The sequence below is a fragment of the Podarcis filfolensis genome (genome assembly GCF_964270895.1).
Source record: "Podarcis filfolensis genome assembly, chromosome: 2".
NCBI classification, from domain to species: domain Eukaryota; kingdom Metazoa; phylum Chordata; class Lepidosauria; order Squamata; family Lacertidae; genus Podarcis; species Podarcis filfolensis.
This window is the reverse complement of record NC_139605.1, coordinates 44,105,576-44,130,270: the sequence shown is the minus strand read 5'-3', so window position 1 is coordinate 44,130,270 and position 24,695 is coordinate 44,105,576. Positions and strand designations below refer to the sequence as shown.

Below are 24,695 nucleotides of genomic sequence, written 5' to 3'. Positions count from 1 at the left end.
GGTGAGCTCCCGTCATTTGGTCCCTGCTCCTGCCCACCTAGCAGTTCAAAAGCACATAAAACTGCAAGTAGATAAATAGATACCCCTCCGGCGGGAAGGTAAATGGCGTTTCTGTGTGCTGCTCTGGTTCACCAGAAGCGGCTTAGTCATGCTGACCACATGACCCGGAAGCTGTCTGCAGACAAACGCCAGCTCCCTCTTAAAAATTCCTCTTAAGTTTATTAATATATGTGTATGGGTTTATGTTGCTGAGCATTGTGTTTGGTCCTCTGACTAGTAAATAGTGATATAAATTTACATGGATATTATTGCATTGGTTATTATTCATTGTTAACATGCATCAAGCATTCTGGAGATGCAGTCCATAAATGTTTTAAATAAACAAAATAGAACTTTGGTTTCCTATTAATGATTGCCATTTTAATTCATTTCTTTTACAGGAACAAGTAGAATATGCCTTCCTGATAATTTTTACAGTTGAAACATTTTTGAAGATTATAGCATATGGATTATTATTACATCCCAATGCATATGTTAGAAATGGATGGAATTTACTGGATTTTGTAATAGTAATTGTAGGGTAAGTCTGATTTTTAAAGTTTCAATAAATAAAGTTTCAATATATTAAAATGCTTGAAAACATTACCTCGTTTTGTATGTATGCCTGTTTCTACACTAGTGACGTCATAAATAACCTTCTTCACTTTTCCTAGACTTCAACATGGTTGTCAAATGCTTGATAGCTCTGCTCACATACACTCCCCACCCCACACCCCCTGGAAATGTGATGTTTATACAGTAAGCTCTTGTTGTATTCCAATAAGCTGTTGTATTCCCACTGAGTCAGCAGCCAGAAAATTTAATAAGTTTAGGGCTCTTTAATATGCTAATTTTTCCCTATACAGAAGTAATGTTTCTGCAGAGAATCATGTGTGTGTACCATGAGGTACAATCAGCACAAGAGCTTGAACTTTGTTATCTATGGGTAGGGTTTTTTGTAAACTTTGTTTATATAGTGGTTTCACTGTTCTCAATTTTTACTGCATTACAACTGTGCTTTATTGTTTTGAGTTCTCTTGGGTCTAGGGTGTCAAGTTACACAGTGTCAAAAAGAGGAGACAGATTTGCATAAAATATTCATATGCCATTTTATATGTATATATGTATATCTGCCAATTTGAAAATAACCTTCTTAAGTAGAAATGCAATATCACTATAGTGGGGGAACGCTATGACTAGGTAACCTACATGCCTTGTTAGCACCTGGTAAGCAAACTAACTGTTGATGGGCAACTTCAAGACCTTTCAGCTCTCCTGTCTTGTGACTCTTTACCTTTAAACCACACCTGAATTGACTGTTCTTAAAACAGAGGACACCTTTAAATAGAGGCCTGTATTCTAACAGCCCTTCAGATAGAACACTCTTCTCTGTAAAGTGGGGCAGGTGGGTATTGTATTTGTGGTCCTTATGAAACTGAAGAGTTTGTGCACAAATGTTTCTTTAAAGAAACAAAGCATTTTATTGTGGGGAAAATGTGATCTTAGCCATAGAAAAGCATAAAAAAGCTCTCAGAATTTCCCCCGAGTTTGTTCACTTTGATAAAAGAGCCATGTGAAGATGTCAGACTCAATTATTGTTGGACAGAAATTAATTACCTCAGTATTATTTATCAGCCTGCTCAATAGGCCCAATATTTGTTATTTGGCAGTCTTAATCTGGGAATGTTTAACCAGAAGGGGCAAAACAGGGAGAACAAGACTAAAATAGTGCAATGATAACCAGTGAACATGCTGCAGAAATGTAGAACTAGAAATATCAGGTTGAATTCCAAGTAATATGATTTGAATTACTCTTTTGTGTGGAAACTGTTGAAACGCCCCCCCCCAATGGTACATGAGTTGAACCTGTCATCCAGCAAAGTAGAACAGTTCAAGTTTTCAGCATCTGTGCAGGCCATTGACATCACAGGAGGTGAGCAATAGTTAAATAAGAAAGATGCACATAAAGCTATGTGGAATATTCTGTGGCACAAGCCCACAAACAAGTTTCTTCCTGGAATAAAGAAAGGAATGGTGTGAAATCTGATGTCTTATTTGTATGTGTTGAAAGCTATCCTTTGTGGAGCATGTGAGTCACCCTGAGCAGTCTATCAAACCGCAACAGAAGCTTTTTACCATTGTATCATTGCTCTTTTATAATTTAAAACACAAACCCCTCACATTGACAGCTGTATAATTCAGGAGTTTTTCGGTGTATTTTCCTGGGGGGGGGCGGGGCACAACAACTTTGGGTTTCTTGCAAAATCAAAGATGATAAAATCTCTTATTTCTTGTTTACCAGATTGTTTAGTGTAATTTTGGAACAATTAACCAAAGAAGAAGAAGACGGTGCCCATTCGAGTGGGAAATCAGGTGGTTTTGATGTAAAAGCCCTAAGAGCCTTTCGTGTGTTGCGACCCCTCCGGCTTGTATCAGGAGTGCCCAGTGAGTCATTATCTATTTATTTATTTTCTTACAATTGTTTAATTGAAGAGATGAGATCCCCCATGTCTATGAAACTACATAGTAGATGTTGCCTTCCTTATCGATTAATTTGATAATGTCTGTTTTGAGATGTCACTCAAAATAGTTTACTAAAGTTTTGGGATGGTATGTGTGACTATGATAAACGTTCACTAAGCAGGTAAAGGAATTGATTTTGTGGACTGATCCTATCAATTAAATGCCAAACTAGATGCTACAGTAAAAACGCAGCTGTCTCTGAAAATGGCAGTCCCATGTATAGTTCCCTTCTGTAAGGCCTTGTAGAACCTACTTGTTCCTGACCTCAGATTATTTTCTGTTTTCCTCCTACTGCTAGGATGTGTGGAAACAAGCTATGACATGAGGATATGGCAAATTCTACTAGACCATGCTGAAGGGATAGGGAGAACTAGATATGTGGCTTCTATTTTTGGTGTCAATAGGCATGTTTCACATCTAGTTTGGACCTTAGGCCTTTACTTAAATACCTCCAGTGAACGAGAGCCCAGCTCCTCTTGAGGTAGTCTGGTCCACTGTTGAACAGCTCCTGACATTAGGAAGTTTCTTTTAATGTTTAAGAGTCCATGTAATAAGCTTTGGAGGAGCCCTCAGGGAAATATTGTGCAAACATTTGCTCTAGATCACACTTTCCCAAATTTTTGACTTGGGACTCCTTGATAAGCTTATGAAGTTGCCACTGACCCCCAACCCAAATTCTTAGGAATGCAAATGAAATTAAGTCAAGATATAGCACCTATATACCTATAAACAGGATGATCTGAGAATACTGTTTTGTTGTAGAATCACCTTATTCGAGACTTGCCTTTTGTTCATTCCTGAGGGCCATAGTTCTTAATTATTATTATTGTTTTGCATTATACCTCATAAACATTTTTCTCCCCAGGCCCTTTTCAAAATGTGTTTTATTATCAAATTTTCAAACAATAAACAAAAAAGAATACAAATGTGTCAGAAAATTCAAAGAACCATAGGCATTTATTCACCTGATGCAGAGTGCCAGGGAGGTAAATATCAGCTACATTGGGAAACCTGGCTCTGGGAAATGAAAGCTGGGCTGCTAAAAGTGGAAGAACTACTAAAACAAGCAAGTCCAACACAAATGACATGTGGATTTGCATATAATCCTTTGTTTCATTGCCATTCATTGCTGTCTCTTTTTTTGAGGTTGTTTTCGGATTGAATGAAACCTCTCTCCCTCTCATCTCTTGCTTTTAACATTTGATCCAGAAGCAAGGTCATAATGCTGTGTTTATTAGACCATAATCTGTTGCCATGGAAATGATGGTAATTGGTACAGATTTAGCAAAATTACTTCAATGGAGGATCAGGCTATTGTAGGAAAGATGCCATGAGAGGGGAGAAAGCCTTTTGGTCAGATGCAAAACTCTCACTGCCAACAGACTGATATCTCTAATTTTATACATGCGCCTCTCTCGATACAAGCAAGAGCTGACCTTCCCTCTCTCTTTTTTTTAAGTAACAAGAGAATTAGAATGTGTGTGTGTGTGTTTTAAAAAGCTTGTTTTTCTGTTCTCAAGGGCATCTTCACTTAGTACGTACACTTATTAAAAATTATGCTGGTACTTTTTGACTGTACTTTTTGATCAATGCTCTCTTTGACCAAGTATTCTTTAAGAGAGCAATGCAAAGCCCTGGCTGGAAGCAGTGGGGTGGAAATGAATGATGCAGATCCACATTTTCAACCAAGACTCTGCTGCTTGTGCCACCCAGGGTTAAAGGTGTGTTCAGGAAGCTAATCTTACTTTTTGGCAGTGCCAGCCTGAAGCTGGCATAGCAGAGTGGCCTGGATTGTCTTCAGCTCCATCACCTGGCCCTATCCTGCCTCTCCTGTTTCAGAACCTTTCAGTGCCTACCCAGGGGAGGACAGTGCCAGCAGCACCCTGCAGTGCACTGTACTTTTGGTGGGCGCAACAGTGGCTGTTCTGCAATTGTGATACATCCCTACTAGGAGAAGCCTGTTGGAGAGCCACTTCTGTCTCAGCATAACCCCACTCAGGGTTTGGATTGCTCTGCAAGTCTTTCCCCACCCAAGTATTTACAACCCAGGTGTTGTAAATTTCCACCATAATTTAAGAACCACTAAGTGTTAGGTGTTAGTTTCCCAAAATAATTCAATCTAATTTGGCTAGTTGAGTATTCCACTTAGGGACTGGGGATATATTAAAATAGTTTGCTATTGTTTAATACTTTATGAATTGCTTACACATAGGTCAGCTTGTCAATTTGTAATACAAAGAGCCTGGTGGATTTTTGCTAGACTTTTGAAATAGAACATATTTTTTTAAAGAACTCATGCTGAACATTCTGAGCTTTGACAATCCTCTTAATGGAATACCTCCAAACTTCTGACTGTAGCTGTAGGACAGGCATGGGCAAACTCAGCCCTCCAGATGTTTTGGGACTACAACTCCCATTATCCCTTGCTAACAGGACCAGTGGTCAGGGATGACGGGAGTTGTAGTCCCAAAGTATATCGAGGGCCGAGTTTGCCTATGCCTGCTCTAGGATTTTGTGCTAAGGGCACCAAGGTTTTATGAAGATGGCCTTCTATTTGTCCTCTTGTATTGGGTTGCTTCTAGTTATGTGACTATACAAAATAGTATCAATATCTCTCTGTGTGCTTTTTGTGCTTCACAGGTTTACAGGTTGTCCTGAACTCCATTATAAAAGCCATGGTCCCTTTGCTCCATATTGCCCTTTTGGTATTATTTGTAATCATAATCTATGCTATTATAGGATTGGAACTTTTTATTGGAAAAATGCACAAATCATGTTTCTTTGATGATTCAGGTGAGTAAAGAAGCTGATATTTATAACTCGGAACAGAACTGTTGTACCTTAAATCCATGGCTTGAAAAACAACAACACCCCTGAATGTTTAAAATATTGTTAACCTTGATGTTCTTCACATTGAGGATTCAGAAATGAGAGTAGTCAGGGCTAGTTTGGACAATACCCAGAAGCAGGGACACTTGTGGCTTGCTGCAACACACAAGGTGGACTGTTGGGATCTTTCTTTGGAAGAGATATATGAGGGCTTCCTACCTCACATGTCCTAAGTAGAAGTGTTCAGTGCCTGTTTCCTTTTTTATTGCAGTTTGCAAACACATTGTCAACCTCAGATTGAAGTACAGGGAAGCTACTACTTTATTAAAATAAGCTCATGTTAAAACCATTGGCAGTTGGACTGGAAGTTAATCCACACATAAGGCTGATGCAGCTCCCTGTTACTAAAAGAACGAAGCAATATTGAGATGATTAATAGAGACACTGGACATCTAGAGATGCTACAGGGCTAGAGATGCTACAGGGCATCCTAAATATGAATGCTAGTAGTCAAAAATACAGTTTATCAAGGTTGCTAGTTGCAGTGGAAGAGGAGTAAGATCTGGGAATCTACTTTTCATTCCACAGGCTCTGTCTGACACATGATATACTTTTGTTTCAACTAACTCTAGAGCAGATCACCACAAGCCTGTTTACATCATTCACAATTTCACTGAACAGATGTTTGGTTAGTTCTTCTAACTGTGGAAAAGTAAGGACTACAGTCCATTGATGGTGTTCGCCTATTGAGATAGGTAGGACAGAAGTCCAGGAGACTAACAGTAGGTGGAGCCAGAACCAGTGGCAGGTGGAGTCAGGGCCAATGGAAGCAGGAACAACTACTTCTAGTTTTGTCTCCGCCCCCTACTTGCTGTGTTCTACGAGGCCAATGCTTAGACTAAGGAGGGGTTAGCTGACAGCCAGTTGTCACCCACTGGACTGGTTGTAAATTAGAAGAAATATAGGAGCAAACTGAAGTTGGTTGGGCAGTGCCTCCTTCACCCTAATGGACAAGCCTCCGCTGTTACTGACATAGATATAGAGTGTCACTACTGTAGAGCAGTGTGATAATGTATACAAAAGTGTGTGATGTTGCCTTAATAAAGTGAGTTTCCACCAGGAATCTACATAGTGCAGATTTAAAATAGGCCAAGGTTGTATCCAGGCAGTTTTGAGTATAGTACTGAGAAGGAATCAGTGTGGTCTGCACACGTTTTATGATCAGTTATTGTCTGCACTGGTGTTCCTAGTTTGCTCATTAATATGTCACAAGCTTTTCTACAGTTATTTTTCTGCTAATTTCTTTCAGCAGAAACTAAGCCGTGTGTGTGTGTGTGTGTGTGTGTGTGTGTGTGTAAAATCTCTGAACTCAGCTGCTTTCTGACTCCATTTCAAAACCGCTCTGCTTTTTCCAAGCCGGATGTTGAGAACTTCCTACCCTGAAATGTTTTTGATCCATTTTTAGATATATTAGCTGAAGAGGATCCTGCACCTTGTGCATTCTCAGGGAGTGGACGTCAGTGTCCCATGAATGGCACTGAATGTAAGGGTGGCTGGCCTGGACCAAATGGAGGCATAACCAACTTTGATAATTTTGGCTATGCAATGTTAACTGTGTTCCAGTGTATAACAATGGAAGGATGGACTGATGTGCTATATTGGGTAAGTCACCAGTGATACTTTTTGTGCGTAAAGGAAAATAACCTTGCTTTGAAGCATCCTCTTATACTCTTTTTCCTGTCACTGGATTTTCTTTTCAGGTTAAATGTGTGCTCTGTACATTTAACTTTATACAAGTTCCACATTTGCAAGTCGAATCTTGTGTTTCTGTGCTTTCGAATGTTTCATTTAAAAACTTGCTTTTGTCAAGGTACTTTATGTTTATTTTTAAAGCTGACATTTAGCATTAATTTTTTTTGCAATTGCTTCATTTACTTTCAGTTTTGTATCAGCATGCTCTGAAATAAATTTATATTATTTTGAGTTTATAAATCATTTTGCAAGCATTCTGCCTATGAAGTATAATCAAAACTGGTGATTAAATTGATTCAGCTTCCGTATAAGAGGGCAATGAATCATGTCCCAGTTTTTTAGAGCTACTAGCTATTGATGTAGTGCCCGCTGCTGGGAAGATGTAGCATAAGGAGTGTTAGTTAACCATTTAAATTATGCCTATAGACTTTCAGTTGCAGGTATACTTTCATGTGGCTACACATGAGTATTCATATTGAGCATACCAGTGCTACTAAGGTAATAGTAAATCCCTGGCAAAATGTTAAATAAAATGTTAACAGCACAATTATATGCATATTTATGTAGAAGTATATCCCACTGTGCAGTAGGGCTTACTCTTTTGTTAAATCGTTTAGGAATTCAGTCTAAATCAAAGAATTCTGATTAGTTGTTCCATTTGTTTGTAGAATATGTATTCAACCCAAGGTCAAAGGTTGATGATGATAAGAAATAATAATAATAATAATAATAATAATAATAATAATAATATCCCTCCTAATATCCAACATCATATCCAAGAATAGCTCAGTCAGGGAAGCCACTGAGCAAGCAGGCTGGGTAGTACAGTGATAGCAGCCATTATTTTTCTTCAGTTATGGCCTGAACCTCATAACCTGAACTTAGGACAAAGTGGTTTTCTGGTGAGCAAAATCATACTTTTATTAACCACAGCTACTATCACCCCTCTAGTCTTGTTTGGTGCTGCAGAGCATGAGAGTTTATTGTAAACCAACCTGCCTTTCACCAACAGCGCCAACACACCAGAGGGCACAGTAGTTAGTCCACCATGAATCTGTAGAATGGGATGGCCTGCAGGTGTCTGAGTCCCTTATTTATCCGATAAAGTCTCTTCCCTACACTGTTCTTTCCCCTATCTGCAACCACCACAGCCATCCCTTCTACCTGTCTTGTTTTCTGACCAAGGTATCTCTGGACACTCAAGCTCTTCTAGAATACTTTTCAAATGGGTGGAGGTAAACTCTAAACAGTAATGCAGCCAACAAACAAAATGTGTTACTTTGCATTGCCACGTTAAAAGAAGGCACTCATGTGCATAGGGTGACAGAGGAAACATGGGTAGATGTCAACCTCAGAAATGGCATCCAAGGTCATTTCCAATGTTTACATATCACTTCACAGTATGGCTTAGACTACTTTTGGGGAAATTGTCAGAGCTCTGAAAGTAATGGACGTATTTAGACCTACTGTACACCAAATTGAAGGTAAGGAGCTTGGTTACCAAACATATAATCATCTTGGAACTCTGTTTTTGATGGGTGAATTGCTATTAAGGCTCAAACAGCAAAACAAAACAAAACAAAACAAAACATAAAAACCCTAGGAACTATTGCAAAAACATGGATTTAGACTGCAGTGCTGTTTGAATCCCTTATAGCTGTATCAAACCTATTACATACTGTTATCCAACTCATTTCCTATAGCTTAATGCATGGAATGTCCAAATTGGATTGATGCTGAAAGCAATTTATCTGTTAAAGTTCCAGTGCTGTTATGTATTTGGCAGCTCAGCTGTTTACCGTCATTTTGGTATATAGTAGAGTGGGGAACCTCAGGTCTGGAGGGCAAATGTAACCTTCCAGCTTTGGGAACTCTTCCCTAGGCATTGTCCTCTCCTCAATGGCCACACACAACTCCTTCCAACCCTGCCCGATATCCTCCTCAAGTACTATGCCTTGCTGTAACTGTTCTTGAACGCTAATAACTCCTCTTGCTTTGTCTGTGTGGAGGATATAAAGTTGTGTGTTCATGGGATTGTAGAACCCTTTGACTTTATGTGTGGCTGGGATGCAGGCTTCTGTATGAAGGCTGGAGCCACATCCATTGCTCTTGCCATTTTCGCCTCTGGTCCCTCCACTGGCACACAATCCTGGATGGTTCCCCTCAAGCGAATGCCTCCCTTGGGCTACCAAAGGTTCGTTGTTTCTCTCCTATATCTGTGTCCAAATTGACCCATTGTTTTCAGCCATGCAATGTTTTTCCTGAAAGTAGTATAAGCCATGATGTGACCTTGAAAATTACCATGGCTATATTTGAGGGTGTCGTCTACCCAAATCCGCTTCATCACCCTAGGTACAATTGATTTGGTATGGGTACCTGCTTTTAGCATGCCAGTGATGATACAACAACCACATTCTGTTTGACCTACTATAATATATGCATTATTTGGTAATGAGTGTTTGTGATTCAGTTCATAACAAATGGCTTAATAAGATACATATTCAGTGAATTATTCTGGAGCAAAATATTGATTAACTTATAATGTCAATATGTTTCAGTATGTTTATTTTATTTCTGCTTTCTTATGGTTGGAACTAGTTTAGCAGATTGATGTCAAGTGTTTGGAGGAGATGCATTGTCCTCATATGCTGAACTATTTCGTTTAAAACATAGCTGTACAGCATGTACATGCACAATGACAGCTGGCAACTGTCATTAAAGGTAGAAAGTGCTGTGATACATGGAGGATTGTTTCTGTGACCAAAGGCAGTCTCCCACTGAAGGTGACAGAAGAACAGCCCTAATGCTAAGTGTTTATGCAACCCACAGGGATTTAATTAAGTAATGCCATTATTCCCCATGTGGCATTAACTTCTAAAGTAGCTTCTGCCACCCATGGAAACAGAAAATAACTACTCCCTGTGTTTACATATTCAGCAACAAAAACAATTGGCACTGATGCTATTCTTGTCTGCTGCTGCCAATTAGTTATAAACGAGTGAAATACCTGCTATTAAGACACAGGGGCTCTGTAGGTGTGGTGAGAGGGCCTTTATGGAAGGAAAGGGGTATCTCTGCATGCTCTATACTCAGAAGTACATTGCAACACTTCACTTCAGCATTGGTGGAACCTAGGCCTTCCAGGTCCTGTTGCCCTCAAGTGTATCAATTGCTTTCCCCCCTTTCCCTTGTTTTGGTCATTGCAATAACTAGACAGACATTTACCTATGTGAGAGAAAGTGAAGGGGATGGGGTCTAAACTCACATTTTGTCCCTGGGGCCCCAAGACTTGAGTGGTTGATTTTACCCCTACCCCCAATTGCAACCCATTTCCTTTGTTTCATAGACCTCAGTGGAGCCAATGAAAATTATGGCTGCCCTTTCAGATACAATATATAACACAGAGATAAGGAGCTAGAACAGTAGGTGAAACCAGGTTATGCTCAGCAGAACTTAACTTTATAATAACAGAACAATTAACAAATCTGAAGTTAAATAGTTACTCTGGTTATTGCTCAGTTTTATTGCTTCGGTACAGGAAATACATTGCAGGGGTTCATGCTTCTGTGTTCTTTCTCACTCTGGTATGTCCTAACTAGCTCACGGGTCTAAATGTGTATGCACAGTACCCTCTGCTTCATGTGTTACTCACATGAAGGAGAACTTACACAATTAAGGTTCAGTGGGGCCTTACCATTTACTCTGCCCCTGTGGTCACATAGTTGTTCCTGGCCCTGCCCCCATCCACCAGTGAGGCAGAGATGGGAAGTCCAAGCAGAAAGAATGAGTCTATGAGACAGAGAGACGGTTATAGATATCTTAGTAACATTCAGATATACAGGTGATGTTACCAGAGGAAAAAGAGTAAATATTACCACTCAGTACTCAGAGAGCACTGAGATACGATTGAGCATTGAGTTTCAAATGAACAGTGTAGCATGTTAAACCCTCCTGGAGAAAAATAATTTTAAACTACTTTACAAGAAAATACCTGTCCCAGCAGAATGGACTATCGTTTGCTCTGACACAACTCCTTGTATCTTAGGCTTCTCTGACACCTAACAGTGTCAGAGCAGCATGGGACTACTATCCTGTAAGAAATCACTGTGCATATTCCCAAATAAGTACTGATTCAGAAAGCCAAGAACTATGCCTGGCTTCAGATGCCCAGCTTTCTCTCTACATTCAAAATGCTTCATTCAAAATGGTCCAGGTGTTCTGTGGCCAATCAGCTTTCGGAAGGCTTCAAGCATGTGATTACTAGGGCTGGTGTCACTGCCTGCCACTCCTTCCCAACTGGGCACTCTGTTAACATCTATCTTAAGTGCCCGTCTCCCATAGTGCACCAGAGTGACACTATATCAGGGGCATTGTGGGAAATTAAAATGGCAGCTCAGATCTCAGAGCACTGCTGCCTGTCACCACCAGTGCCAGTGGAGAATGTGACCCACTAGAGGGTGATTAATTGCAGAGGACCCAGTTGTGCTAGGTCCCAGTGCAGTGTTTGCACGAGACATATGTAATCCAGCATGATCTCCATTTGAGTGAATTGTGCTTCACTCAGCTAAAATGTTATTCTCACTGTGCTTTTGATCAACAATCTGAAGAGAGGACTTTCAGCCTAGAAATTCAGAGCTTTGGGTGGCTTTTTACTGAGCACAGGACAAACAACCATTTCCTATTCATATGATTAAAAATAGTCCTGTAAGATGTATTCAAGTAAGTGAATATTAATCAACTTTAACAAAGAGAAGGCAGAAACATGTGAATCAAGTCAAGTCTGGGGGAACAGAACCAAAGTGGTCTATTAATTATAGCCACCATACAGTATTATCATTTGCGTCCTGATCCTTTAACACCTAATGCATTAAGACTTGGGTTGGATCAGAAGATGAGTCATCATTGCTTATTCTAGCTGCTGCATCCTGTATCTCAGGTTGAGAGCCCTTAATATGGTTTAATCATTGGCTAGCTGGCTGCAATAAATTGTGGGCTCCCAGAGTTCAATAGGTAACTGGGTAACCTGATCTGGGTATAACAGCCCATCATTATGCTTTTATGGCATATTTAAAAAACAATCTATCACTTAATTCCTTAAAGTTTCCTATAAATGACTTATAAAACTTAATGTAATATGTGTGTGGCAGTTAAAATAGCATATAAGCACAGCAGATGCCATTATAACACTGAGGTCACATAATAGATTAGGAATATAAAAAGTCAATGTGATTGATTTGGCCATTGTCTGGATCCAAAATCTAGTGCTTGTACGATATCTGATTGATGTGCTTTTATTTGTGCATGATAGGCATTGTGTTTGCCAAGTTAGGAATGGTTTCTGCTTTCACTCTGCAAAATTGAAACTTCCCACAGATTTGCAATAAAGTGTATACTGAGGTACAACTAGATGTTGAAATGCTCCTTGATTTTTTTCTCTCCACCTCTTCCTAGAAATATGGAATATATGTGTGATGTGACATTTTTTCTATGGTGCAGTCCTGTTCCCAGCTGCATGTCGTGTTAACCCTGTAGTTTTATGCCAAGGGCAGCTTCCCTTCCAAACGGCAGCACCACAGGGAAATTTTTGTTAGAACTATGGCAGAGAAGAAAATTGCTTTAGAAAACCCTCCCTGTCTACCACAGACCCAGTCCTGATTCTGCCTCCCCTCCAGCTGTTATTAAAAGTGAAAAAAGCAAACACACAGTGTGTGGATATATCGCCCACGACCGGTATTAAGGGCAGACTGCGATGACAGCTTAACTCAGCGGTATATCGCTGGTGAAACCGCCTCCTGAGTCCCTCTGCTATGAGCACCCAGCACGCTGAGTGAAAAGCAAGCGGCAGCCAGACCCTGGAAGCAGAGGGCCTCAGAAGTGGTGCTGATTTCACCAGCGATATACTGCTGAGTGAAACCGCTGTTGCTGTCTGCCCTCATACCGCTGCAGAGGGAGAAACAAGTTGCATCACCGGAGCGTGATACAGATTGTTCCTCCCTCTGCTTCAACAAGCCCTATGTCCCTCTGGCTTGAGCAATCTGGAGGGACATGGTGCTTGCTCAGGCAGCGGGGGAGAGGGAGAGTCTTCTCATCTCCTGGCTGAGGAGCGCAAACAAGGACCCCCCCCCCGGCCCTCTGGCACATGTACGCGCTGGTGGGATGTGGGGCTTGCTCAGCCAGGGGGCAAGAAGGCTCAAAGAAGCACTCCTGCCCCCAGCTGAGCCTGAGAAATAAGGTGGGTCCTGAAAATATACACCTCAAGTTTCAAAATTCTGGTTAAAGAGACATGTGTTCAGGATTCACTGAAAGCTGTATAATGAAGGTGCTAGATGCACCTCTGTGGAGAGGGAGTTACGTAACTTCGGAGTTGTCACAGAGAGTGTCCTTTCTCGGGGCGCCACAACACCCCATGCTTCTGAGGGTGGTGGAACAACCAAGATGGCCACTTCTGCTGAGCTTAGCACCTCAGATGATCTGCAGAGAAGGAGGTGGTCTTTCAGATATGGGGGCCTGATTTGTTTAGGGCTTTAAACACTAAAGTGAGCACCCTTTATTGGGCCCAGAAATGAACTGGAAACCAATGCTGTTGGAGGCAGGGATTAAGGAACACATAGTGTGACAGCATATTTTTTTTCATATTCCATGTTACCAGGAAGAGGGCCGAAAGAGACATGGAGTGGTGGTAGTGCTATGATTCTTGTAACATCTACTTCCTTGTTCACTTGACATATGCTGTGGACAAGAGGGAACTTGTGGTCTGGTTGTGTTCTGAAGCCCAAAGAGCATAGGGAAGAAGTCGGGCTGGTTTTGCTGGCTGGCAAGCTGTTAGATTTGAAAGGCATTGCCTTTTAAATCAGCTTGATATCTGAGCCTCTGAGATCTCAGAGCAGAGTCTTTGAAACCAGCAAGGTTTTCAGAAACTGCCTGTTATCCTCCAAAGAGTGTGAAGCTGACCAGAAGGCTTTGAAGTCTCTGTTCTAGGGTCAGCTGACCTACTGTGCAGATATCAAAGCTTGCTGGAACAGCTCGCACTCTTTCAGAAAACCCTGATTTCCAAGGCTATTCTTGATGCTGATAAAAATACCAGCAACTTAAATGCCAATTAAAATGTTACAAAACCAAGTGAGAAAGGTATAATTTCTACCCATGCAAGAGCTGTAAAAGAGGCTGAGGTGCAAGGGTACTTAATCTGGCATTTAGTAAAATACTGATATAATTCCTAGGAAGCTAAGAGGCAGTCAGAAATGTTCGTTGGTTGTCCTCTGTCTGAAGCAATTGCTCTCAAATACGAATGTCTTTATAGTGTTGGAAATGAACTTTTAAAATCCAGTTTACAAATTGTCAGGGAACTGCCATCGGAACTAGCGGAGGAGGCGAGGCTCCACAGCGATGCTGGAGAGGGGCCAAGCAGGGAGAGAGGCAGGTCTCCGGCTGGGGAAGAAAATCAGCGCAACACCAGGGATAGAGGGCGGCCGATGGGGAGAGCAGAGAGGGGGCTCCAGGACTCTTCGCAGGAGACCAGCGAGGAGAGCACAGGTCCTCCGCTGCCCACACCCACCCTGCGCAGAAGATTTCCGCGCAGGGAAGGTAGGCGGCGACTTGGCGTCAAAGAACTTCTTTGCTGGAAGAGGTTTAAGAAACGCCCACTGACGGATTCTGCCAGCAACTGAACAGCCACGGAGTGGATGGCTGTCCAGCGAGAAATGGTTTAACCAGCCAACCTAGCCCAGAGCGGCGGCAACTTACGCACAAGCAACCCCTAAAGCCATTACACAAATAATGCACAAAATAAAAAGAAGAATATTAGTTGACTAAAGGGTGGCAAACAGTTCTGTGACTGAAGCACTTTCTTTTAGACCTGGGACTATAAATGGAATTGGAATGGCAAATATATCCTTTCTGCCTTCAGTCCTTTAACATCAGAATGTGGATTATGACTCTCTGCACATTTACCATGAATATGAAAAACTGAGCTTTTTACTAGTTTAAAAAAGAAATCAAAGATGGGCACAGACAGACACCCCCCCTCCCCCGTTTTCAAAACAGTTATTAATAATTATGAAGATTTCTTATGGCAGTGCAGTAGGTTTCTAGACACTTAATAAAAATACAGAGAATAGCTGTCATTTATAGTGAAACATACAACTTGTAAAATATTGACAAAATTTTGCTGGAATGGAGGAGAGGTGTGTCAGCTGTGGTGTTATGAGCAGCAGGGAGACAAGCAATAGGTGGAGCCAGAGCTAGTAACTGGCAGAGCCAAGTAATTATATTATTGATCCTCTTTTCCTACTGAGTTCTACAAGGGTGACGCTATGTATAAGGAGAAGGAATCTGATAGCCCCGTGGAGTTGGAAGTTAGAAGGCAGGTGCAAAACTGAGGTTGGTAATGAGCCCCCATTGGTTATAAGCAGGCATCCCCAAACTCAGCCCTCCAGATATGTTGGGACTACAGCTCCCATCATCCCTAGCTAACAGGACCAGTGGTCAGGCTTCCAACCTATATAAAAACATAATTAAACATTACACATTAAAAGGCTTCCCTATACAGTACATCTGTTCTTGCGTTTTCTCCAACCCCCCAGAGCAGCTTTGAGAAGGATACTGTGTATGCACAGGGAAGGTGTGAGAGAGAGAAGTTCCGTTGCACAAGCAGAAATCCTTGCGCTAACAGAACAAGTGCATTGGATATCACCCATTTGCTTTATATTTTTGTGTCTGGGTTTCAGCTTCTAAAGTCCTGGATTTTTATGCGTAGAAAACTGAAAGCTGAACAATTAAATAAGATTTTGAAACTTTAAACTTAATTCAGATTTATATATCAAACCCGAGCCTCTTTGCCATAGTAACACAACCCTGTGCTTTACTGTACCCTTTACTGCCTTGCTTGAGCCACAGTTGAGCCAAAGTCTCTCTTTGTTATCATTTAGTAGCTTCTTTCTACATATTGCCTCCTATGTCTTCTAAATGGGATTTAAAACCTTGGCTGTATAGTTATGCTGAGTTCTAACTCTCTTGCTTTACAGTATTTTTTATTATGCTTTTGGAATGGTGATGATACATGGGTCGTATTTTCTTCCCCTGATGATTGTGTGCAAGGGGGTGCATTTCTGTTACTTATCTGTGTTTCTTCCTCACCAACTGTTCGCTATTACAAAATTAAATTAAACTGTTTCTATAAGATCATCTTGTTTCTTACAGATGAATGATGCTATGGGATTTGAATTGCCATGGGTGTATTTTGTCAGTCTCGTCATCTTTGGGTCTTTTTTCGTTCTAAATCTTGTTCTTGGTGTATTGAGCGGGTAAGCATACACCTTTTTCGTCCTAGAAGCAGAGTCCTGTATTCGGTTGCCATGAACACATAGGTATATTATGAAAAGATCACAATAATTGGGGATAAGATTTTAAAAATGAAACACTGGGATTTTTCGTTTTAGAACAGCATGTATCCTTCAGAGGCCATGCAGCGTACAATAGCAAGGGCAATTTCCTGATAAAATAATAGGCAGATGTAAAAACGTAAAGAGATCATAATAGACTTGTGCTTAGTAATTAATTAACCACTACCTTAAATTCCAATATTTTCCCCCCCCAAACCGTTAAACAAATTATCAACCCCCGTAGGGCATAGGTTCTGAAATGTGCATATTGCTATGGTTAAATGTAATCTAGATATTTTAAAGCTCCTAAATTATCTTCTACACATTTTCTTCACCCCAAAAGTAGCTTAGAAGTCTTTTTATAGTACTGCCAATATTGGGCATCATGGTGAACTGCAGTGTAAGTAAGGGATGGAGCTGTGAGAGGGATACTGCTGGTACACTGAATACCTATGTGATCTGTCAATTGCAGGAGGACTCTGCTGTGTAGTGAATAGCTGAATCATAACATGTTTCCTTACATTTTACAGGTAAATGATGCAATAGGATGTGAATGGCCATGGATCTATTTTGTTAGTCTTATCATTCTTGGCTCATTTTTCGTACTTAACCTGGTTCTTGGTGTACTTAGTGGGTAAGCAGTTAGATTAACCTTGTATATTCCACCGCAGTGTGTGAAATGGCCTATGCGTTTGCACAAGCTTCACAGTGATGGCTTTTCTGCATGTCATTTTACCAGTGTTTGCTTTTCTGAATGTCTGAACTTTTGTGTTTCTGCCTGTCTATGACACCCTGTGTTTGCAGTGGTTCCCAACACCCCCCATCACTGAAGAGTAACTAAATGAAGTACTAACTTCCTTAAAGACATCATTTTGCACACAATGAGCGAAAGATGACACCTGTGTAAGCATATATATTTTAAAATATTGATAAAGGCCGTTGTCCATTTCTGAAAGCCTAGTTTCAGCATTTGAAAAGCTTATCTAAACAAACATACAATATCTTTTGTGTAACTACCAGCAGGATATGCCTGTTAGCAGGTGCTTCACATTTTCTGCTTCTATTGACATTGGTTGTATGTTTTTTACAAATCCTTTGATGTCTCCTGTATATTGGTGGAGATGTCTTACCTAAAGCTATTGAATATCCAGGACATTGTGCATGCAGCTGGCTCTCATCATTGGCTGTGAAGGTCACAAGTAGGCAAACATCGCTATAGCTGTCAATAGGAAAAGCTTGTCAAACTATCGCCATATGTTTTTGAAGCTCCTTACCTGTATTGTAAGAAGAGCATGGCAGGATGGCTCCAGTTATGGTGTCTGCATAAAGGGAGATGTAACTAAGTGGGCACAGTATAGCCCATAGCACTTCTCCTATTTCAGCTTCAGTTCTCCAAGCCACCATGGGCAACAACATTGGCAGAAGAATAGGCCTGTCTGACTGTCTGAAAATGATTAATACCCAAACAGATAGCCACAGTCCAAACTTCTGGCATTAAACAGAATGTGATTACTAGTCAAATGGCAAATAGTAAGCAAATAAGCTTGTGGCATACAGATGTAGGGCTAGTCTGACATCACTGTCTGCATCCATAACGTATCATGCAGGCTTTCAAATCAGAACCTGAAATTCAAGCTGTGTTGTTTAATAATGTTATTAACTCTTGTCAGTAGTTCTTCAGGTGCAAGGAAGCTTGTTCATGCATTCTGCCTTGGGTAAGCCCTTTTTTGGGCATTTGGGACTTAAACAGGAGGTCTTTCCTCCAATTTCTCTGCACATGCTGGCTCTACTTCAGGTTTTTCCAAATTGAGCAGGAAGGTCTGAAGGGAAAATGGAAGTATGTTCATCAAGAGGTGCTTAGAATCTTCCTTCAGACCAGGCTTCCTCAAACTCGGCCCTCCAGATGTTTTGAGACTACAATTCCCACCATCCCTGACCACTGGTCCTGTTAGCTAGGGATCATAGGAGTTGTAGGCTAAAAACATCTGGAGGGCTGAGTTTGAGGAAGCCTGCTTCAGACCATCTGAAGTGGGACCAGCACACACGGGAATATTGGAGGTGAGGCTTACATGCACAGTCTTGTCCCTTTCCTCGTTGAGCCCACGAGCATTCCCCCCAAACACCTGAAGAGGGCTTTATTTGAACTGGAAGATACAGCAATAGGCAGTAAGTTAGAGTTCATAGTCATCTATGTTCCAGCAATTATCAGAAATTTTATTGTTTCAGGCACTTAAAACTGGGCAGTATTTTCCTAAATTGTGTTGACCTCATTAACTGCATTAATCTGTGCAATGCAGCTTACACAATGGGTACACACATATTTTCCACAGACGAATAAGAAAATGTAGACAACAGAATGTTTTTGCAGTCCTATGCAGGGTGTAGCTAACTCAATGGCAAATAATCTTTTCAGCTGAGTACTGTAGTAGAAATATAAATGTAACAAGGCTAGCAAGTCTTCTGGTGTCACCCGTCCTCCTATTGTGTGCGCAGATGATTTATGATTGAATGACAATGTTACAGCAAAAATGTTTTTAAGAAGATACTGAAAAGTGCCCTCCTTTGTTTATATATTTGATTATATATTTTTAATATAAAATATATATTTTACTGTGAGCTTAGAAATTTTGAATAAAGACAGAATCTCTATTTTGAATAAAGACAGAATCTTTATTTACAAACAGAAATAAAGGGGGGGAAAAACACCTGATTTGTTACACCATAGCTGCCTTAAACAAAATCAGACCAGTGATCTACCTAAACCCTGTGCTGTTAGCCTGGCTAGTCTAGGGCTAAGTGTTTTCCAGACTTGCAGTAGTGAGGAATTGTGATCTTTTATCAATGCTTCTCTCCTAGTGTAACAGTATATGCTTAAGCCTACAATGCTGTAGCCTGTTGCCTCAAAGTAAGCCCCATTTGGTTCAGTGGGACTTACTGTATATACGCAAGCCATCCCGAATATAAGCCGAGGCACCTAATTTTAGCACAAAAACTGGGAAAACTTATTGACTCGAGTATAAGCCGGTTCACCACACCACAAACCTGGTGGTGGCGGCAGCGGCAGAGGAAGAACAAGCAGCCCAAAAGGGTTGCTTTCGGGCTGCTTGTTCCTCCACCGTTGCTGACAGTGGCAAAGGTGGCGGCGGAGGAAGGAGCAGCCTGAAAGGACCCTCACTCGAGTATAAGCCGCGGGGGGCTTTTTCAGCATAAAAACTGTGCTGAAAAAGTCAGCTTATACTTGAGTATATGCAGTATTTTCTGAGAGAGATGTGTAGGATTGCGCAGTAAATGAGCAATCACAATGGTTTCAACATATTAGTTAACTTCAGTGGGATTTAACTTACTGGATTTGTATTATCCTATGTAGCAGGTTAGGCTAAGGAATAGTGACTTACCTAGGGCTACTAGTGCGCTTCTTGAATTTGAACCTATTTCAAGACCAACATTTCCAAGGCCACCATACTCTCCCATTCGTAGAGCCGCTCACAGAACACAACCTAAGTCTGCAAATATGACTGCACTTCCCCAGTAATTCAGGTAAACTATATGCACTAGCTAACCATGCATAAGTCTTTGCATGTCCTAACGCACCTAAGAAGAGAACATGAGGCTTAACAAAATATTTTTTAAATGGTTGCAGAGGATATGGAGTAATGCAAGCTGTGACTCTTGTTAAAGGACATTTATTAGCTGTCCTGCTCTGAGCTGGTAGATACTATGGGTTTTCCACAATAAAAAAGCGAAGTTCTAGACAAAAATAATAGTTAGATATAATTAGAGGATAAATAGAAAAGCCCCCCCTGGAAACTTCTTGGGCAAACCTAGTTGAAATGAATGCAAACTGTGCTAATTGGTACCTATTTTGTGTTCTCCCTGTTCAGCTGGGCTTGGTCAGGAGAAGTTGCTTGTTGCCAAAACTGATACCATTTTGTTCTTAGTTTAGAAAATAAAAAAAAGAGTAATTATGATAAATATTCAAAATGTAGGGCAGCTAGTCAGAAGGTTGTATTTCACTGTTTTACCAGTCTGTTGGAATTAGAATAGTTCCAGTTTAAAGATAACAGTCCCCACCACATCTGTAATTTGCACCATAAAGTGAAATCTAACCTAGTGTGGGTGAGTGTACACTCCTGCAATGGGGCCTTATTTTCCTTTTCTGACTCCTGCTGCCCTCAGCCACATTTTGTGTGTGAGAGAGACTGGAGGGTGGAGAAGATAAATTGGAACTTGCATTATACAAGCAAAATTCCATTTCTCAGACATCATTGGATATCACCTATTAATTTTTGGACTGTAGGTGCTAGAAAGTAGAATATTGCCTTATTATTTTGCGTGAAGAATGCATAGAAGGCTTCAGGCAAACCTAAACTCTGAATATATAAAGGGCATCTCTCAGACTGATGAGAAAAATACTATCATTCTGCTAGCATAGATACAAGGATAAGGCTTTCTATATGCCTGTGGTAATAAGCATTATCCCCCCCCCCTGAAGTAATTAATGCAACAGATTATCTCCAAGGTAAATGATGCAAGAGCGTTGTAAAATATGCCTCCTGCATCTCTGTATTAATTAGAAAAATATTGAAGTCACCCAAGTTTTGGAGACATAAAAGGTTTGGGTTTTTTTGTTTCTTTTTAATGGAATGGCTTCTAGGAAAGATTTCCCTGGGACATACATGTAGGTAGTCACATATGCTTTTAACCCTGCTCATAAAATCAGTCATATTGTCATATATAATGTGATTAATAAACACATATGTCTGCATAGATGCACATTTTTAAAACATAACCAGACTTCCACAAGGCAAAATGGTGATGGTCATTGAAAAGGTAATAGCTCTCCCAAATAATCCCTGTGCCTTAAAAACATGGCTGTATTTAGTTCTCTGGATTTTAGGAACTAAAATCTGGAATCTGTGCTGAAGATGTTTCCATATGATATGACTATTTTCTGTGTTGTTGATTTATGCTCAGCATTTTGAAAAGTGTCTAATGTTTTTGATCTTCGTATTTCGTGTGTTGTGTTTGTGAACTGCATGACTGACGTGTTTATAGAATGATGTACATGTAGGTAAGATATAATTTGAGAGACCTTTTGTTTTACATCTAGCCTTCTTTAAAGGTGAGTATGTGAGAATGAAATGTTGAAATTGTTTTTAAAAGAATAATAATTAAAAAAAACCCACAAGATTTTAAAGTGGAGGTCATTTTTTAATATAATTTTCATGTAATTTTAAGATAACATAGACTGCAAGAATAGGGAATGCCCTTAGTAAATATTATTTTAAATTAAGGAGTCTGTTGACAGCAAAGGATATATTCCAAGCATTTGAAGGGCACAAATGTTAGATGGCTATCATTCATGTAATTCATTTTGTCAACAGCCATGCATTTCTTTTCTCATTATCACATAGTGGTTCTAAGCACAATTTTAATGACTTGGAGAACTCTAGTTTTGGAGTAGACAAATTTGTTAGGATATTGTATGTATGGACCTAAGCCATTTGAAAGTAATGTTTTATTTCTGTTGAAGTCCCACCCACCCCACCCTGGTCATATTTGAGATGAGAATGTTGCTGAGTCAACTCAGATTTGTCTGTAGTTCCTTCCGTAGAATGCTTGATATTTTACCCATTCTGATTTCAATTTATTTCCACATTCTAGGTGCATTTAAGTTATAAAATTGAATCTGTCAACGAAACATTACTTTATGCCTGCAAGCCTCAGTATGAGGCACATTTATAGGGGCACATTCCAGACTTAGTTCTTTGAATAAAGATTGGTGCAAAGGATAGCCATACACCTATGTATAACACTCCTATTTTTAGTGCTAGAATATTATTATTATTAGGACATTTCCCTCTCTATATTATTTATATAAAATTCAAACAACTGTGCAGGGTACTTTAGATTTCTAATCTCATTTATTCTAAAAAAAAAAAAAACACCCTATGAGGCAGTGTTTCGAGTTTACAAAGTCAAGGCCACCCAGTAAGTCAACAGCTAGGATGGGATGTGAACATTCTTGCTCAAAATTTAACACTCAGCTGAGCATAAGGCACTGATGCAGCTATCACAAGGAAAGGAAAACCTCCTGGAGTGAGCTATGAATGTAAAACTGGGTCTCTTACTAAGCTCTGAGTGCACAGAGCCTTGTAGTATGCATATATTTTTGTTTATTCCTTTGGTAAATTGATTTATATTATTGGTTAAAAACCAAATGGCTAAACAGTTCTAATTAGCTGACACACTGCAAGACTGTAAAAACAGTTTAATTACAAGAATCTAAACTGAAAGCTGCTTCAGAGAACTCTCTCTGGAGTGGAGAGGCATGTTTTCTTTTCTCCCTCTTATAATAATTGAAGCTTATACCACCAGTTAATTGATGATGTTCACTATCAAACAGACAGATAGCTGATAGCTTCAAAAAGGTGTGAGGAGACAACAAATTAATGGCTGTTGTCATGATAACAAAATATTCAGCCTCCACATGCAAAAGTGACATACCTCTACTAGGGTGCAAGGAACAGGAATTGTGCCTGACCAGGAATATTTGGTTGGCAACCTTTTGATCTGTTCAGCAAGACAATTCCTACACCGTTTCTTTGCTGAGGTTATCTGGTCAAAGCATTAGCAAGCAGTTCAGGGATTTTGCCTTAATAATGTGGAAGTAGCATTTCTGATTTGAATTAATATATTTTTATGCAGAAATAAAATTTAAATGGCATACTTTGAATGTATTACCAGTGTATCTGCTGAAACTATTTTATTGTTAAACAAAGAAAACTGGAAGTTGTGAAAACAATTCCTTATTTACAAGTGGACCAGCTCTTAATGATGCGTGATAATCTGTTTCTCAAGAATAGTTCTAACCACTAAAAGATGCTTTATACTGAAGACAGATTCTGCTGAAGGCATTACTATTTCTCTGGGTAGCCATGGGAACAAAATAAGATCTTTCCAAACACACTTTAATAAATATCTGTAAGTTGTATTTACTTCCTTGCTCGAGGACAGCAAGGAGTATATATTGACGTGTCCCCATATGCATCCTTCTGTAGGCACTGCGGGTGAAAGTAATGTTTTTATTCATTTAGCATATATTTTCCTGACATTTATTGCATTCTAGCACAACAATCATGCTGTTTTTTTCATGGATCCATGTAATGAAAAAGAGTGTTGTTTTTTCTATATGCCAGTATGCACACACATACCTAAGAACACTTGTCTACATGGCACTTTGAGGATTAATGGGGAAAGGCATTTAAATAATGATGCACAAAATAGAAGATGGCAATGAACTGTCAGCTGCAGTTTTCCTGTAAAGGAAAATGAACAAGCCTTGACAGTATTCCTTTTCTCAGCAGAGTCAAGGATTAATAGCCAAAAAAACCAAAATGAGAGGATAAAAGTGTCCTTTTCTCACATATATCAGTGAAGCAAGAATTAAAAACAAAAGCAATAGCATTCCTATTTAAAATGGTGTGCTAAAAACCTTGATGTGTGTGACCCAACTTTTGTAGCCCATGTTTCAGTAACGTTTTGAACTGTGATCCAACCCATTGTTTGATGAGGCATTTATTCCTGGTGTTTCTGTACATCATCTGGAACTGAAGTTTGAATTTCAGATCATGATAATGGTTTCAGAATTTTTGAGCATTTTTGAACACTCCCGTTAGCGCCAGGTGTGTTCCGCGAGTCGGAGCAGCAAGGGGGCTTGCTCAGCTGTAGGGCTGGGTGATGTGTCTCACCTGCTTCTTCCTCCCCACCTTATTTCGTCCTTAAAGAGGAAGTAGGAAATAAGATGCAGAGGAAGAATCAGTCAAGAGACATTTCAGACATTGTAATATATCAGTACAGTATATCACAATATTTAGCTGTTAATATATCACAATGTTGAAAACAAAATATCACCCAGCCCTATTCCTTGAATAAGAAAAAAGCACATTTCATTGTCTCACACTGGGTCAAATGTAACCTGATGCCGCAGTATGTGTAGTTGCAAAATGAATCAGATTCAACGTGGAATTAAACATATGTACATCATTTTTATGGGCTAATAGCCGTAAATAAATAAATAAATAAAATATGTACATCATTTTATTTGTATACCGCCTTTCTATAGTTAAAACTATGCTCAAGGCATCTTACAACATGAAAAAAAGTAATTAC

At 39.9% G+C, this 24,695-nt stretch overlaps 1 protein-coding gene across 35 annotated transcripts in view; it reads left to right on the top strand.

Moving 5' to 3' along the window:
• Positions 1-24,695, top strand: part of CACNA1D (calcium voltage-gated channel subunit alpha1 D) — a 195,465-nt gene that overhangs the window by 67,545 nt on the left and 103,225 nt on the right. For 20 of the 35 annotated variants that reach the window (XM_083602859.1, XM_083602888.1, XM_083602892.1 and 17 more), the window contains exons 4-8: positions 441-580; positions 2,342-2,484; positions 5,203-5,355; positions 6,857-7,053; positions 17,054-17,157. In XM_083602859.1, coding sequence (XP_083458985.1) covers positions 441-580; positions 2,342-2,484; positions 5,203-5,355; positions 6,857-7,053; positions 17,054-17,157 — 737 coding nt within the window. Of the gene's footprint in view, positions 1-440; positions 581-2,341; positions 2,485-5,202; positions 5,356-6,856; positions 7,054-16,341; positions 16,446-17,053; positions 17,158-24,695 lie in introns of all 35 variants that reach the window. The other 15 variants (XM_083602889.1, XM_083602883.1, XM_083602887.1 and 12 more) reach the window with 2 other exon arrangements.